General features: G+C 38.6%; 2 protein-coding genes across 2 annotated transcripts in view; one reads left to right on the top strand and one right to left on the bottom strand.

Moving 5' to 3' along the window:
* The window catches only part of LOC127058877 (zinc finger and SCAN domain-containing protein 29-like), a 394206-nt gene that overhangs the window by 71083 nt on the left and 304303 nt on the right, over positions 1 to 18820 (bottom strand). The gene's annotated exons all lie outside the window — the stretch shown is intronic.
* The window catches only part of SPOPL (speckle type BTB/POZ protein like), a 63947-nt gene that overhangs the window by 29639 nt on the left and 15488 nt on the right, over positions 1 to 18820 (top strand). Inside the window, exons 2-5 of the mRNA XM_050969323.1 lie at positions 5004 to 5140; positions 5330 to 5451; positions 5735 to 5886; positions 14027 to 14154. Of these exons, the coding sequence (XP_050825280.1) occupies positions 5063 to 5140; positions 5330 to 5451; positions 5735 to 5886; positions 14027 to 14154 (480 nt within the window). The 5' untranslated portion in view covers positions 5004 to 5062. The remainder of the gene's footprint in view (positions 1 to 5003; positions 5141 to 5329; positions 5452 to 5734; positions 5887 to 14026; positions 14155 to 18820) is intronic.

Raw genomic sequence — 18820 nt, 5'->3', positions numbered from 1 at the left:
TTATTCTCACTGTACTATTCCTACAGATAAAGTATGAAAGCACTATACTTAAGGTCAATATTAATAGCTAAAAGCAATTAACATATTAGTTGAATTGATAGGTGAGAGAGACAACCAAGTGGTTTCAGACCAAAAGCTCTTTATAACCTATAACACAGATTTGTGTTCCACAGTCTGTTCATTCATTTACTACCGAAGACATGTAAGAATTTCCAGTAGTACAGTTTTAATTGTATGGTGGTGGAATGAGAGAGCAGCCCACTAAAGAAACTTCGGTGGGGAAAAGGCTATCAAAGATAGTGAAGTGAGCATTAGCAGTCTACCTTTGAAAATGGTGCTATGAATACAAGTGTATTTTCTTTAACTGAAGTATTTTTCTGTAAAATGGAATGGTCAGATACGAAATGCTTCAAAGTCTGTTTAGAATAGAGCACGTTTTCATTGACTACATTATTTTGCACTGAGTGTCTGTTGGAACAGATCTTACAGGATAACAGGTGTGGGTAAGTTGAAACACTGATCCTCAACAGACTTCCTATTTCACTGCTTAACTTTTGGGGAGGAAAATATAAGTAAACTTCAAATCATAGGTATTCAGTAAACTTTATTCTGTGCTTAGGAGCGGAGTATGATCTGAATAGTTAAAGGGTAAATTATTGGAGACCCATTATTTAAATAGGTATCCATACATCTAATTTAAAATGTTATATTATTGCAATACAACTTTAAAAGCCTAGCATGTCATCTCATTTAGAATGATGTATAATAAAACTCTTTTCCATAAAGATTTCATGTGTGCTGTGGCTCATTTTAAGGTACTTAACATTTGATACTTCAGGTTTTAGACTCTTACAAATGCTACCTAGATTTGTTTTGAGAGTTAAAAAGTATCTAAAATGAGAGGCAGACATAGATGATCCTCTGATAGCTGAACTACAACCAGCAGCACATTAAAACCCAAGTAAAAATGTTCTGCAATAAAATTGAGATTGTATGCTGCATGTACAACTTAAAAAAATCTCATTAACACATTGATTTGGAAAAAGCTAACTGAGGGTATGGCTACACTTACAGTTGTACAGCGCTGGGAGTTACAGCTGTCTTCGTACAGCTGTGTAGGGAAAGCGCTGCAGTGTGGCCCCACTGACAGCTACCAGCGCTGCAGTGTGGCCACATTTGCAGCATTTGCAACACTGTTGGGAGTGGTGCATTGTGGGCAGCTATCCCAGTGTTCAAGTGGCTGCAACATGCTTTTCAAAAGAGGGGGGCGAGGGGGAACGTGAGGGAGAGAGAGAGAGTGGATTTCTGGATCTGTCAGCTCCCTGCCTTGGAAGTTCTAAGGACTGGAACATACACATCACCAACCTGCAATCAATTTAAAAGTTTCAAGCCCTTCCTCCACCCCTCTCTTATTCACTAAATGCAAATTATGCACTCCTAAATAGCCTTCAGACCACATAAGCAGCTGCTTAACAAGGACTCCCCCCCTCCCCCTCTGCCGTGTGACTTCTCTCTTCAAGCAAACAGCTGTGAACCTTCCAAAGCAATTCCCCTGCCTGCCTCCGCTCCAGCAAACAGGAGCTGTGTTTTGTTTTTTAGATAAGCAGCTTGGAGGAGCTCGGAGTTCAGCCATTCTTCCGGTTTGTTGTGAACAGGCATTCTGGGATACCTCCTAGTATCCTGGAGGCCAATAACAGCGCTTTTGGTGGCCACACTTGATGAGCAGTGCTGCATCACCGGCGCTGCAATCGTTACACCCCAAGCAGACCAGATGTCCAGCCAGCGCTGCAGCCAGGGAGTTGCAGCGCTGGATGTACCTTGCAGGTGTGGACAGTTACTAAGTTGCAGCGCTGTAAACCCACCACCAGCGCTGCAACTCTCCAGTGTAGCCAAGCCCTGAAAGTCTGTCTTTGTGATAGGGAGGTGAAGATTATGCTGCTGCAGAAAAGCACGGCAGCATTTACTTTTAGCTGCTTTTGAGGTTAAAACTGTTGAACCAAGACTGATGCAGGGAGGAAGCTAGTTACTTTGGATCAAAGAATATGGATGTGATGCACTTTCTGACTTTCCTCTCTTGGTGGTAGCATGTTTCCTGGAATCTTAAATTCCAGGAGTGTTTGTGGAAGATATTCCCCCCATTATACTAGGGCTCCAGTTTTCTACAGAGGATTACATAGGGAAGCTGCATTGTCTGCGCTGCAAAGGATTATGAGGGTGGGATGGGATGGGGGGCTTCTGTTGATGGCAGTGCTGGTCAAGAAAATTAAACCAGGACCAGGGGTTTTAGGGGAATGTGAAGGGGATGAAGATTCTACCACCACTTGTCCTGTGTGTGGGGAAGGATAAATTTCTGGCCACTAGAAACAGAATAACTATTTGACCAGAATTTGGCAGAGAGCACAGCTAAAGAAGATTGCTGAGGCTGAGAAGGAGGAAATATCTTCATCATTTAAAGGTCCACAGATCTGTTACAGTGGGTGCATCAGCCTGATTTCAGCTTGAGAACAGAGACAAATCTATTTGCCGCTGGCAGGAGGGGAATGTCCTGTTCCCTGAATTCCCTCCACTCTTACCTACCTACCATGGTGATCTAGCCAGATCTTGCTGCTGCAGAATTTTTGAGGGGAAATTCCAAACTTTGTTCAAATTTCTAACAATTTGGGGCAACATTTGTCTATTTAATTCCTAGCTATGCCCAACGATAGCTTTTGTAGTTAAAGATTGTCTCCTCAGCACTGCTTCCCCGCTTCAGGCATTTCCAGCAGCTGGTGCCCCTTCAGGGAACAAGCTAGGCTGGAAAAGGCCAGAGGCAGAAAGAAATCTCTCTCTCCTGGAGCTCAGCCTGCTCTGTGGACAGCACATAGTTCCCCCTCACAGTCTAGTCTGAGTCGGGTCACCCAGTTCTTAGCTCTGGGCAGGATTGGGGAAAACTAGCTCCCGGGGCAAGCAGCTCCTTCTGCTCATCACCATAAAGGGAGTGCTGCCAGTGTGCCTATGGGAGGGTCATGCTTATTATAAGTCCATAGCGTGGCTGCTGTTGGGAGGCTCTCTTGACTGGTCAGTCACTGCCTCCCCTCAGGCTGCCAATGAAGGACAGTACATACAGCATGGATAACTGCCACCACCCTAGAGTGTGGTAAGGGGCCTTTTGGCCCAGCTCCCTCCTCCTAGTCCATCTCTGTTAACAGAACTGCTGGGGTTCTCCATGATATCCCAGGCTGGGTCTTGCTGGGGAAATTCAGAGCCCTCTGGCTTTTGTGGCTCCCATGTAGTAGAGGGGTTCAGTTTCTGCAGACTTCATTCTGAATTCCAGACCAGTACCTTTCTTTGAGAAACCAGTGTGGAGATATAGTAAGCCCAGTATCTTTGAGGCTTGGGGGAGAACATTCAAGCTTAGTTGTAGGAAGACTGCTGTAGGAAGAAGAGAAAGAAGGTGACAGACCTGGGGGAGGGAGGAAGAGGGGGAAAAAATGCTCTTTGTGTATTTTTAACCAAATGGCACAACTAATCAAATTTGCGTTTTTAATTTGGTTGAAAAGATTGGCAATACTAAAACTTAGTAGGGAAGCAGGCAGAACTATGTTGGTGTTGGTTTTTTCACTTATAGAAAATTTCATGCATTTTTTTTTCCTGTTTCAGTACCATCTGCAAGACTGTGCTTTCTCCTTATTCAGTGCAATAATTGTCAATATAGGTGTCTTTAGTTACTTGTTAGACTCAAACATGAATAAAATAAGATTTCAAAACTTAATCTGGATTATACTCAAGTCATTACCATTTTAATACAAATATGTATGCTTTTTCTGTTAAGAGTTAGCCATGTTGCTTTATATATAAACTATACTGAAACAATTTTAAAAAATATTGACTTTGGGACAAAATTAATTAAAATATACTTGAAGTTAGGCAAAAATCCATATTTATCATGACTCATAAAATACTAGGGAAAATATGATAATCTAATTTAAGTCCCTTTTATCAGAAAATGTGAAGTCTTTCTTCTATTAAATGTTTGTTGAATTTATTTAAATAATTTTGGTATTTAGAGAAACAAAACTGCTTGTGGTTATCACACCTATAGTATGGTGGTCACGGTCTAGTTTCAGTGATAGTTAGGGACTTGGTTAAAAGAGGCTTCACATACTGAGAAAAATTTTCTAAAATAAATATGTAGGAACATGCTTTACAAAACTCCAGTTTGTCTCAACTTCTAGTATGTTGGAGAAAACATGATACTGAGATGTAAGAGTAAACCACAGCAAGAACATTTTAGGCTATGCCTTGGAGGCACTTAAATGAGCTCCCAGCTACATAATAATTGTGGCAGTTGCATACAGATGTACTCATGGCTTATTGCCAGTAATATGACTACTTCGTTAAAAAAAAAAAAGTTTATATGCTGTGTCCTTAATTCTACTTAACAGAAGTATGAAGAAAATACTACTCTTTAAAATAGCATACTTTTTCTTCTAAGGATCCCTGTACCGTTTGGCTCTCTTGTGGCCCCATATGACCCGCATCCCTTTCAGCCACAATTTGTGGCCTCATAGGCATTTTCAATTCACTTTATCATTATTAATGTATTTACAAACAAAAAGACCCAGTCCACCAGGCTTAGAATATGACTACAGGGGTCAAGTGGTAATGGTGGTCATAATATTTGAATAGCACAATTATTTTTGATATATGATATATGGATTGTCTATACTATTCTAAAACTAAATATCACGGTGGGATCCAGCTTGCAGATCTTTGGGTAAAATGTGCTTCTCAATGAGTGTATGGGACCTAACTAATGTAGATTTGGACACAAACTATTGCCTTCTCTGCTAGATGTTGCTTTTGATATTTTCAGTAATTTACCTTAATAGAATTTCAAAATGACACTGTTAAAACAATAGCCAGGGTACCAAAATGTAGTAATAGGCATATTTCCTCCCCTACCATTAAACTATTCTTTGGTCACTCCATTTTATTAAATATAGTAATCTTATTTTTTGTAGGAAAATTGCTGAAGCGTGGACTGCTGCCTTGATACTGTAAATCTGCAATAAAGGTGGCAATGTCGAGAGTCCCCACCCCTCCACCACCTGGAGAGATGTCCAGTGGACCTGTGGCCGAAAGCTGGTGTTACACACAGGTAACTTATACAAACTTCAGTGATGGGGTTTTTCTTTTCATAAGATCAGTCTAGACAGATGTTTTTCTTATAATAATTTGAACAGTGGTGACAATTCAACTAGTTCTCATTGGTTGTAGTTACCTATATGACAAGTGAGTTAAAAACAGAATAATCAAATTGAAGTAATTTTCTACATCTTTTGTTCAGGTTAAAGTAGTAAAATTTTCCTACATGTGGACCATTAATAATTTCAGTTTTTGCCGAGAAGAAATGGGTGAAGTTTTAAAGAGTTCTACATTTTCATCAGGGCCAAATGACAAAATGAAGTGGTAAGATCTCTTGTTTTTGTCAATTGCTTGTGGTCTCTTTAACTTAAGGGGTTGAAAAGTTAAGTAACATATTATACACTGAATCAAGAGAAGTTTCTGAAAGGCTTATAATACTAAGTTATCTAGTGTTTTTCAGATAAGTCATGGTTACAGCAATCATAGAGGGAAGGGGAAATACAAGGACAACATTAACTTATTGGTGTAAACCATCATGATGTATTATCAAAATGTTTCAAAATTTATTCTATCCAATTTAAAATTTAGTCCTTTACATTTTTTTCAGGTGCCTGAGAGTAAACCCAAAGGGTTTAGATGATGAAAGCAAAGACTACCTGTCATTATATTTGCTTTTAGTCAGTTGTCCAAAAAGTGAAGTCAGAGCAAAATTCAAATTTTCTCTTCTGAATGCTAAAAGAGAAGAAACAAAAGCAATGGGTAAGTGGAATTACAAATGGTGTAATGCAGGCTTTTAAGGAAATCCCCGTGAAATGAAACTCTGAAATTAACTTGCTTTTACTTTTAAAATAGAGAATTTAACACGGAGGCAAACTTTAAAGTATCTAATGTTTAAGATCCTCATGATCTTCATTCAATATTAAAAAAAAAAATCTTGTTTCATATTTTGTACCTCTATGAACATTGAGCTAATCTTGTAAATTGCTAACCATAGTCATTTCAGATTCAATCTTTATTCTGTTTTTTGGCTCTTGTAGTGGGTTCTGTTTTATGTTACCCTAATTTTGCTTCTTTTTATAGAGGATTTATTTACTTATTGATCATACGCTGACACTTGCTGATTGATTTCCATATTACATTAAGTTGAAATACTTTCTATTGGCATCTCTTTACACGTGTGTAGAAAACTCTAAACTTTGGTCTACTTCTTCCCAATTGCAGTATAGTCAGTCCCAAGCTTTCAGAAATCATGAGCAAGGTCCCCAAAAGATCATGAGATTAAAAAAGAGAAAAAATGGGGTTCTTTGTATATGTACCTTCTTGCTTTTGAGCCTTTGTTTGTTTTCAAATTTTTCTCTCACGGGTGAGGTCTAGAAACCTTTTTTTTACATAAAAGTTCAGATTATCCTGTAACTACATGATTCTAGGAGCTGGAGTGCTTAAGAAAAACACCAAATATGATGAGATTGTGCAGCAATGCAGTTAGTTAACTGTTTAAATGTTCAGACACTCAAAATGATGCCTGCACGGGTTGGCAGATCTCTGGATGGGAAATTCAGAGCACCCCAGAACCACTGGGCTTCCTTGAATGTTTGAGTCCTTATTGTTTTCCGTCTCTGGATGACACAGACTCCTCCGGCTATACCTCCTGTAATTTCTCCCCTTACATAACTACACCGGTGTGCATTACTTAAGTAATTTCCAAAAACAGAACACAGGCCCCAGATAATAGAACATAGAACCCTGTACAGATGTGCCTTGGGATAACATTATAATATGCAAATTGTATGCCAGCCAGAGCTAGTTCTTCCTCTCCCGTCCACCATAGGTGGAAAAAACATATTCCATCCCTTTAAGCTTTCTAGTTTACTCCTATATGAGTTGACAGGAAAACATCCTTTATTTAGTTTAATACAATCTCCCTATCCATTCATACAATTAATTAAAGGTGTAGTTCATGATGTCTAATAGATATGTCCATTTCAAATAAGACAGGGTTTCTCAAACAGGGGTCGCTGCTTGTGTAGGGAAAGCCCCTGGCGGGCCGGGCGGGTTTGTTTATCTGCTCCGGGCCAATGGGAGCTGCTGGAAGCGGTGTGGGCTGAGGGACTTACTGGCCGCCACTTTCAACAACTCCCGTTGGCCCGGAGCAGCGATCTGCAGCCAGTGGGAGCCGTGATCGGCCGGACCTGTGGACAGGGCAGGTAAACTCCTGTTTGAGAAACCCTGAAATAAGAAGTGAAGAGGGATCATATATTGGGGCAGAGCTATTACTTTTCACTCATTTTTTATTTTAAACACTGGCAAGCAAGAAATGATGAAACCAGTGTTTTGGATTTACTCTAGTTTGAAAATCAGAAATAAGCAAACTTCACCCCTTGCAGTTTTTGTAGTGGCAACTCTTAAGTTTAGAGTCTACAGCTGACTCACTTTTTGGGCCCTATGGTCAAATACCTATACTCTTGAATCTTGTTTTCATTGCCTTTCCATTATTTTATTTAGGTTCCTATTGGCTCCTGAATCTGGAGCTGCTTTATTTTTACAACACTAAAGGATGGCTCTCCAAGCTCTAGGCATCCATTATGTTGACTAAAGATGCAGAGCCGTGTCCACAATTCTCCTGGACATGAAGAAAGTTGTGTGTGGAATGGATAAAGAACTGATCTTTTAATTTTTTAAATTCTAGTGTAGTAACTATTTTCATGTTGCTTCACTTCTCTGGTATTGTAAACCCCTAACAAACTGCTGTGTTTTCAGTTTAATTTTGGTTGCTGATTTTATGTAGATAGCTTTCTAATTTTAACTCATGAAGTTGGAGGTTATTGCTAGGCTGATTCTAGAGATATTGAATTTGAACATCCTTTGTTTTGTTTTCCCTCTTTCTGTAAGTTATTTTGTGATTGAAGTTTTACAATGTTGTGTGTTTTGAGCTGTTGGTCAAGAAGAATCAAAAACATGCCCCAAGGTACCTTAAAGTTGAGTGGATTGGCTCTAATCAAAGTAATTAACACCATTGATTTAAATTATTTAAATCAGGAAGCGAGAAACCTTGATTTAAATGACTTTAACTTATTTTTCATCTATTTTTTTTTTGTATTTCCCTAAAGAGAAGGGTGAGTTTCATTGGTTGATATCCATTAAAACATGGTTGACTTGCAACTAAATACCGCCATTACACTAAACTTGGTACTTTTTGCTAACCAGGAGGATATATGATATTTATATAAACGTATTTAGGCAATTTTATAGCTTGATAGCATTTAGATTCTTGATATTTAAATTTTTTTTTATTATGTTAAATGGTGAATGGTGCAAGCTCTCTTTGGATGAAAATGCATTGAAATGCACAAAAACAGCATTTTAAAATCTTAATTAAATAACTATTTTAAGTGTGTTGGATAGACAATAAAAGTGTTTATTAAAATACATTTTGCATTTAAAACTAACTGATCTATTAAACAAAGGGAGTATTTTCTGTAGTTACTGAATTGAACTCATAGACTGTAAGGCCAGAAGGGACAATTGTGATCTGATTTTTCTGGTCACCATGTCCTTCAGGATTTTAGAATTAGTAGATCTCTTCCTCAGACCTAGTTTTTTATTCATAAATTGGAGAGGAAAACCAGCCTTTTTTACTTTAAACTCTCAATCAGTTCCTTAACCTTGCATGTACTAGTCATTAAACTGAAATACTTGAATAAGCTGACATTAAGAAAATATTCTCTCTGCACCTGCAGTAGAGGCTACTGCGGTCAAAGGCTAGTTTTCACTCTGGTTCCAGGTGCTTAGTCACTACCTTCCACCAGTTCCATAGTTTGATTTTCTTTAAAACTTGACTACAAATATGTATTGCTTCATATTATTTTTGTATTTGATTTGAATCATGACAATAAGCTTAGGGATAACATAGGTTCTCATAATTTCAAATTTAATTTAAGGAGGTTTATTTTAAAAATATAGTTTACAATTAAATATATTTTAAATTACTTTTAGCCAGGCTGTTGAACAATATATTATTAAGTGGCTAAGAAGGAGGACAACATCTTGCTGCCTGGCAAATGCAGATTTAATCAAAAGGTCTGCAGGAGATCTTCTGCTATTCTCCTGCCTCTTGAGGCCCGGATTAACATTATACTGGTTGAATTTGCCTCTGCTTCTGTACTCTATGGTAGTGGCTGCTTGACTAGATTTTATAGTCATAGCATAAGGGATGGCAGTTTGTTTTCCCAGTCCATTATATCATGCAATCAAATCTATTGCAAATTTTTTCCCATCCAGTGTTGCCACAAAAATAAAATTAACTGCAGAAGAAAGAAATTAGAGCTTCCTATAACTTTATATGTGAGCTTATTTGTATTCATTAAACTATTTTGACTGACAGTGCTATAGTTTTTTTTACCTTACCATATTATAAAAGTTACTGAACTGTCAAATGAAGGTAGCTGAAGTAGGAATTGAGCACTCCTTTATTATAGATGAATTTATTTTGAAAAAAATTTCACTCATGATTTCATGTCGGCACAGTTCTGAGAAGGCTTCTCCACATGCAACTATAAAAGTTTCTATAGGAGGTAGTTCTTGTACTTTTCAGAATTCTCAGGCATCTCAAAGCTATCTTTTTATCCAAAGAAGGTGGTGATTAACATTTTCAGTACTATTGGGTTGGTTTTTGTGTTGGGAAGCAAGTTGTTTTTAAAATAAATCCTGATATTATAAAACAGGCTGAGGACCCTGCATGTGACAAAGTGTAACCAAATAAATTGCCAGTTGTGATTATTCTGTATGTCAAGCCTTCTACATCATAATGACCAGACTGTTAGTGTTGGCAAATCAGCATGACCTGCTGAGTGACTTTTTTGAAAAAACTAGTCACTTGACATCTACAGATTCAGTTATAATTTAAAACATATACACGCTGACTTGGTGAAAAAGTATTTTAAAGGACAACCTAACTCATCTTGACTATGGGGGGATTGACAGTGACTCCTAGATTTAGGATACCTAATACTTTCCATTATTAAAAAAAAACAAACAAACCTTTTTTTGAGCAGCTCTATTTCCCACCCTCCCCCATCCCCCGCAGATGTTTGAAATTGGGCAGAGGAAAAGCCAGGAACATACTTTTTGCTCATCTCATGAAATTCTGTTTTAGATTTGGCTATTATAAGGTATTGGAAATTAACACTCCCCATCTCTGGCTTGAATTGCTCAGGACACTTTTTTCAGCATGCCAAAAATCCTTTACCAATCTAAGGTGGGGGGTCCCACCACCAAGCAGCAAGAACCCCCAAGTGCAGACAATGTGGCAGAAACCAGGAGTGAGATGGAAAGAGCCAGACTGGGGGTCCACCACCCCAAATAATGTCCTAGACCCTGCATGACTCAAATATTGGTATAGAAGGTTGTGACTTGTTTAGAAAGGACAGCAGGGGAGAAAAAAGTGGAGGTGTTGTATTATACATGAAGAATATCTACATTTGTTCTGGAGTGTGAGGTAAGAGACAGACCAGTTGAAAGTGGGTAAAGAATAAAGCGGGGGGGTGGGGGGGAGAGGAGACAAGAGGAAGAGGCAGATGAGGCATTTCTAGAATAAATAACAGAAAGTGCCAAAGCACAAGACCTGGTAGTAATGAGGGACTTTAACTGCTCAGACGTGTTGGGAAAGTAATACAGCAAAACATAATGTCCAGTAAGTTCTTAGATTGTATTGAGGCAACTTCCTGTTTCAAGAAGGTGGTAGCAGGTATCTGGAAGACAATCATATTATCCTTGATTCTGACTAACAGGGTGGAATTGGTTGCCAATCTGAAGGGTGACAGCAATTTGAGTGAAAGTGATCATGAAAGAATAGATTTAATGATTCTGAGAAAAGGGAGAACATCAGAATAAGGACATTTTAAAAAACAAAAATCAGAGAAGTAGTGAGTCAAGTCCCAGGGGAAGGAAATCTGGGGACAAAATGGAGCAGTGTCTCAAGGAGACAGCATTAAGGTGCAACGGGAAACTATCCCTATTCTTCCTGTCTTTCCTTTGCATAGGAAGAGGCCAGTATGGCTCCACCAGGAACTCTTTAATTACCTGAAAATCAGAAAGAAATTCTATATAAATTGGAAACCTAGACAAATTGCTATGGATGAGGAGAAAAGAATAGCACAAGCAAGCAGGCAGAAAATCAGAAAGGCCAAGGCACAAAATGAGTTACACCTAGCAAGGGATGTAAAAGGCACTAGGAGGAGGTTCTATAAATATATTAGGAACAAAAGAAAGATGCAGAAAAGCATAGGTTCTCTTCTTAGTGTGCAAGGAGCGCTAACAATGAGCGACATCAAAAATGCTGAGGTATTTAATGCCTGTTTTGCTTCAGTCTTCACTAAACTGGTAAATTGTGATCGTGGGCCAAGGGATGTGCTGGCCACGGCTTCCCGCAGCCCCCATTGGCCAGTAAAGCGAACCGCGGCCAGTGGGGGTTGTGATCGGCTGAACCTGCCAACACGGCAGGTAAACACACTGGCCTGACTCGCCAGGGTGCTTACCCCGGTAAGCCATGTGCCAGAGGTTGCTGACCCCTGATCTAGAGGATAGAGTGATAAATATTAGCCAACTTGCCCTTATTTGTTCTTGGCAATTCCAAAGCAACCTAATTTCTTCCTTTTTTTTTCTTTCTTTTTTGACAGGGTTACTGGCCTAGTGGAAGAGGGGTGGAGGGGATGGTATAAAGATGCTATATCTTGATTTCAATAAGGCTTTTGTCATAGCCCATGTTAACTCCTCATAAGCAAACTGGAGAAATGTGATCACGGTTAAATTACTCTAAAGTGGTTGTGAAACAGATTGAAAGACAGTACTTGAAGTAGTTATCGGCAGTTTGCTATTAAACTGAGAGGACATATCTAGTGGGGTCCCACAGAGGTCTGTCCTGGTTTGGTACTAGTCCATATTTTCATTAATGTATTAGATAATGAGTGAATATGCTTATAAAATTGGTGGAGGACACCAAGCTGAGGTTCAGAGTTCAAAACTACCTTGAGAATTGGTCAGATATCAACAAGATTGAAATTGAAGTGTCAAGTATTATGCATAGGAAAGAAAAAATTCCAGTGCAGAGCTACAGAATGGGGAAGCACTAGCTAAGAAGTAGTACCGCTGGAAAAGGTCTGGGGTTATAGTGGATCACATATTGAATGAGTCAGCTATGTGATGCAGTTGCAAAAAAGGCAAGTATAATTCCGTGTTGTATTAAGAGGAGCGTTGTATGTAAGATGCAGAAGGTAATTGTTATGCTCCACTCAGTACTGCTGAGGCCAATTCTGGGTGCCATACTTCTAGGAGAGATGTGTACAAATTGGAAAGAGTCCAGAGGACAGGCTGCATGAGAACGTTATTGGGGTTCAAGAATTCTAGTCCATGTTCTGCTGATTCACTATAGAGCCTCTGGCAAGTCAGTTCGTTTGTCTTTCCCCATATCTGAAACGGGGATTCTAGAGAAAATGTGAAGATGAATAAATGTTTGAGAGATTTTAAGATGCTACAGTGATGAGGACACTAGAGAAGACTGTGAAGAAATGAATAATTTTGTATTCAGTGCAGGATTTCAGTATTATTGCAGTAGACAAGGCACTGGACAATGAAGAAAGAAATATTGAAAAACTGCCTTATGCACTGAATGGAACGGGGTCTTGTGTGTGTGGGGAGGAATAGTATATGATAATGGAATTAAAAACTGTATAATGCCCAAGAGGGGAGAATTCAGGTTGCCCATGGAGCCTTATTTATGGCATTTCCTCACTTTCAAGTGCCTGGCTTTACAATCTAAACTCCGGGGGTTTTTTGGTATGTAATTTTACATACCAAAGGCTTGATTACTAAAACATTTAGGATGTCTGATACCTAAATAAGATCCAGGTAAGCCTTTTTAGCCATTATGTTTACCAAAGTGAGTAACATTAGCTTGCATGTACACTGATCTTCAGTGTGTTCTGAATGATGACTAATACCAAGGTAAAGTGAAAAGTAGCATTTGGTGGTGGAGGGGTAGAGGTTTCCATGTTTTGTGTCTGACTTCAGATCATATGATCATTTTTCAAGTAAAAGATTGCTTTTCAAACTGCCAGTCCTATAAACTCAACATAGTTATTGAGAGGCAAACAAAGTTCTCTTGTTCATTTATTCCCAGTAATGCACATCATATTGTGCCTTCGTTAACTTATTTATACCTGTGCAGTCTTTGACACAATAGATTTATAATTAAGATTAAAGCTTGCATTACTGTTTTTAAGATTTTGAAAATTTTTCCTGACCCAAAAGGGGGGGAGAGTTGAAATCTTGAAAATTCACAAAGCCAAATCTAAAAAATTCAAATTACGTCAGTTGAGACATCAAAATCAAAACAATTGCTTTTATTGTTTTATATTTTATCATAAAATAATTTTAAAATACCTAAATGAAAGGTCATTTTGACCTGAAAAACAGGACACAATTTCCAAACTTTTTTCAAAAAATTCATCAAAACCAACCCTTTCTCACAAACAGTTTCGATTTTGAATAATCAGAGTTGTCTGACTGAAAATTTTTCCCAGCTAGCTTGGGTGACTACACAAATTAGCTAGTAGCTAGAGAGGAAATATCTAAATGAATAGTCCTTGATTTAGAACAAATAAGATTATTCTAGACAATTCTAGGCAGCAATATAGAGAAAATTATTCTGGACAAGTCTTTTAAAAACAAAGTAAATATTGTTTAGGATTTTCTAACAAATGACACAATACATGAACTAAATCAATTTAACTCTTAAGCTTTCTCAGTATTGATTTTTTTTTTTTAAGCTCAGTTACCCCTTATCTTTCTGTTTAACAAAATGTTTTTCTTGAGCATACCTGTTGTTTCTTTTGTCTTTTACCAGAAAGCCAAAGAGCGTATCGATTTGTTCAAGGCAAGGATTGGGGTTTTAAAAAATTTATCCGAAGAGATTTTTTACTTGATGAAGCTAATGGTTTGTTACCAGATGACAAGCTTACATTATTTTGTGAGGTATGGGTTTTAATTAATTAAGATAGCTTTTAAAAATCTAAGCAAAAAGATTCTATTTCATAAAATTATGCACTTTCTTGTGGATAATGGTGAACCAGCAAGTTTAAAACCATAAATGTGAATATGGTGTGTTGTGTATTTTCTTCTTCGATATATGTGTACTAAATACCAAAACGGATGTGATCTTATTACAGTGAACCTATTAGACTTATCTGAGTGACTACGGAATGAGCTGTAGAGTATCTTATACAGAAGATGGTTGATACATCCCATAGATGGAAACTCAATCTATTTAGAAGAACAATCAGACTGTTCTCCACTAGCTCAGGAATACATTTGGATCTGAGATTGTTATTACAGAACAAGCTAAATGTCAAGAGGAAACAGTACTACATTCATAACTAGTATATTCTAGCAAGTGAGCAAGTTTCTCAAGTAAAATGGACATCAGTTCTTTAATGAATAGCTATCTTAATTTTTCAGCCAATGGCAAGGTTCCTACAGCAATTTCTGCTCATGAGAGGGGAATTTAAAAACTGATATATTTAAATTCTTAAAATCGAACTACTGTAGGTATACTGCTCTGATTTATATTTTGGATTTTAGCCTGAAGGCTAGTTGCATAACTTATTACCTTTATAACATTGCTTAAAAATGTTACTTAAAGCAGAACAGAATAAATACTTAGTGCATATCATGGAGTTAATTTTAGCCTTATGGAGAAACATATGAGGAAATAAAATGTAAATCATAATTTATTATGTCAGTAACCTAAATGGTCTTACTAAAATCCAGTAAGACAGTTTGACTTTTCAAAAATGGAACCCAGAGAAAATGGTTGTGATCTTAGTGCTTCCTGTATTATATATACATTGGCAGGTTATCGCTGCTGCTGCCATGGACTGATTAGTGGCTTAGGGGGATGATAGATGTTTAACTGCTAATAAGTTTGCTTTGATCTGCGTATTTACAGGAAATGTGTAAAATTGTCTTGGCAAGATTACAACTTAATTATATGTCATTAGTATGTGTAGGAAGAATAATTGAAATGTGGCCCCTGAGACTAGATGGTGCAAATATAGTGCATTTTATTTTCACTTAGACAGACAAGTTAGATTAGTTATTTAATTTGTTTATGACTAATTTATAATTTATTCTGAATACAATTATTTGGTTGATAAAAGCAAATGTAGCAAATACTTGATAGTTATGTGAGGATCCTCAGGAGCTCTTTTTAAAACCTGCCCAGTATCAAATAATTTACACTGAACTAGCTTTACCTGATAGCATTTATATTTGAAAATGACTTGCTCTACATAATTGGAAAGATAAAATACATATATAAGTTTGAACATAGAAGACTTATCTGTTCTATTAAGAAATAGGTATTTCTAACAATAAATTCAAACATTATTTAATCTCAAAACAAAGATTTCTTCCCTATTAAAATTCTCCATATTTTCAAAATATCATTGGCTAATATCAAGTGTTAGAAATATTCTGCCTCTAAAGGCAGAAAGAAGCATCATATTTAGTAGTTTGCAATAAATTTTGTTAAAATAACTTCTGGCTTAACACTTCAGCAAAAGCTATATAATTAAGGCTGAAATCCTGCTTAAACTGCACTTATTCCACTGTTTTAGGCTGCTATGTGAAAGACTTTACACTGTTTTGAGGCATCATGACAAAGGAACCCACCTACAAATGACAATTTTTTTTCAACTTTAATTCTGAATCCGTTTTTTACATCACTTATACACAGGCCTGGAGAATCATTCCTACTCAAAAATTAGTAATTACTATATTATTTTAAATTACAATGATATACTGTGGAAGCTGCTGTGTAGCAATCCTGATATTGACCACTTCTGGTAAATAGCAACTTTTGCCAGTGGCTTTAATGTTAGTGGGATTTGGATATTGACAATGGCATACCACATACTGAGAACGTTTTTGGGAAGGAAGCCCCTGGCTGCAGGTAGATTGGCACATCCCAGTGCTTCCTTCCATGGCTGCAGTCCTGCAAACCTGCCTTTATCTGGTGACCATACAGGAAGTAAGGGGCTAGGTAGCTTGCATCCCCTGCTGGAGTCTTGGTGCTGTGGCTGGGTGGGGAGGCTGTGGGCAGAGCAGCATTGGTGAGGGAGGCTGCAGTGGAGGTACTAGGGCTTTCCTCAGGAGAACAAGGGTGTTTCGGGACCTGCGGAGCTGCATGGTTTCTCTCCCCACAGCCTCCCACTCTAGCTCACAGGGACAAGTATATTCCATAGCTCAATGGGCCCTCATGCTCCCCTGTTGCTGCCTCCTACAACCTCCCTCTCACCTCACAGGGAGAGTAGGTGACAAATCTAAGGAACTGTCCCAGTTTGAGATGTCAGTAGAATGGATTTTGGAACAAATGGATCAATTAAATAGTTAAGTCACAAGGTAATTTCCCAAGAGTTCTGAAGGAGCTCAAGTATGAAATTGCAGAACTGCTAAGTGTGGTATGTAACCTAGCACTTAAATCAACCTCTGTACCAAATTTCTGGATGATGGCTAATGTAATGTTGATTTTGGGTTTGAAAAAAAAGACTCTAGAGGTGATCCTGGCAATTATAGGCCAGTAAACATAACTTCAGTATCTGGCAAATTGGTTGGAACTATAGTAAAGAATAGAATTATTAGACACCTAGATAAACACAATATGTTGGGGAAGTGTCAACATGGCTTTGGTGAAGCACGATTTCCATTTACATACCTGCAGCCAGAGAAGGCATGTTCCCCTTGGGCCCCACAAACCTGCCTGCTTCTTATTAACTCCTGGATAATGGCAACATTTTTCCTGGCAACAAAGAGGTTACTAATATCGTAGCTTCTCACTTAATGTTGTAGTTATGTTCCTGAAAAATGCGACTTTATGCAAAATAATGTTAGGTGAATCCAGTTTCTCCATAAGAATTAATGTAAATAGCGGGGGTTAGGTTCCCAGGGAAACTTTTTTCGCCAGACAAAAGACATTATACACATATACAATATACGTTTTAAACAGTTTAATATTGTACACAGCAATGAATGATTGTGAAGCTTGGTTGAGGTGGTGGAGTCAGAGGGTGGGATATTTCCCAGGGAATGCCTTGTTGCTAAATGATGAACTAGCACTCGGCTGAGCTCTCAAGGGTTAATATGCTGTTAATGTAGCCTCACACTCTACAAGGCAGCATGGACTGAGGCAGGAGGGAGGAAACACAATAGATGATCGTGAAGATGAGCCCACGCTATCCAGCTAGAGCACATCACTCCCTCCTCCTGACAGCACATGCACAGCTGCACAGGTGCTGACTTTCCAAAGTGCTGGGTGCGTGCATGAGTGAGAGAGAGACGTGCATTGCCCCTTTTAAGTACACCGACCCCACTTCAAGTATGTTGCCCTTTTAAGCAGATTAGCCAGTTCAGACAGGAAGCAACAGCTTCTAGCGAGCTCCTTCCCTTCTGTTCCTGAGCCCTGTCCCATCCTCTGCTTTGTTGAGAGTGGGTACAGGGGAGGGGCAGGATCAAGTGGACATCCTGATATCAGCACCACTCTTACTCCTCCCTCAGGAAGCTCCCAGGAACAGCTCCAAGGCAGAGGGCGGTGCAGGAGCAGCATGGCAGTGGGGGAGGGACAGCCGAACTGCTGCTGAGCCACATACCTTACAGGGAATTTAAGGGAGCTGATTGTGGGGGAGCGAGCTGCCACCCCCTCTCCCCCAGTTCTATTCCCCATGAGGAGGGGCTGCTCTTCCAGAGAATCCTGCAAGCAGTGGACAAAGCAGGCAGCTGTCAAACAGTGTTACAAGGGAGCATGGCACAACTGTAAATGAGCATGTTCCCTAATTGATCAGCAACGTAACAACGTTAACCGGGACGTTAAGGGAGGTTTTACTGTAAGTTATTCTACTGTATGCACAGTTTGGAAAGAAAAAAATCAGTAGATACACCTAGCCCTGGTTTTCAGGCGGAGTCACTGCTTGGGGTTCCAGAACTCCAAGTCAAGGAGGGAGAACTTCACACACTTCTTTCTTCCATGCAGGCTGAAGGGGAATTGTTCAGTTTGCCTCAGATTTAATGTAGAGTGCTGCAAACAAGACTCTCTTTTGTAATATGCTGCCTAGTGTTCCTGTGACCAGCAGGATATGGTGAAATGGTTATGATTTCAGTGACAGCAAAGACTGGAGTGCCAAACAGCCAAGCAGTGTTATGCTCAGCTGCTTAACAAGCTGAGTCACCACTGACGAGTAGCAGAATGGATAAGAAACTGAATTGCTTCATTGGGCCACACTCTACGAGGATTGTAGTTTGAAGACAGTGGGACTTGTGCCAGTGAGTCATGTAGGTGCTTTTGAAAATCCTACTCTGGGGTGCCTTAACTACAGGTTTAGGAGAGAGAGAATCTTAAAACAGATAAATAAATAAAATCCTGGCTTGTACATCTAAAAAAGATCATAGTGACTTTGTTTACATATTGAAAGTCTAAATAACTTTTCATTGTTAATATTGGAGCAACTTTGTTTTGAAATGACACAGATTTTATCATTGAGTTCAATAAAAATGCAAATATTTGTGTATTCTTAACCTTTAAGCAAGCGTAGCCCCACTTAGTCAATGGAATTATTCCTGTGAGTAATTTTATGTACCTTTCAAAGCA

Source organism: Gopherus flavomarginatus, chromosome 10 (genome assembly GCF_025201925.1).
Source record: "Gopherus flavomarginatus isolate rGopFla2 chromosome 10, rGopFla2.mat.asm, whole genome shotgun sequence".
Taxonomy (NCBI): domain Eukaryota; kingdom Metazoa; phylum Chordata; order Testudines; family Testudinidae; genus Gopherus; species Gopherus flavomarginatus.
Note: the sequence above shows the minus strand (reverse complement) of the source record. Positions and strands in the feature narration are given on the sequence as shown.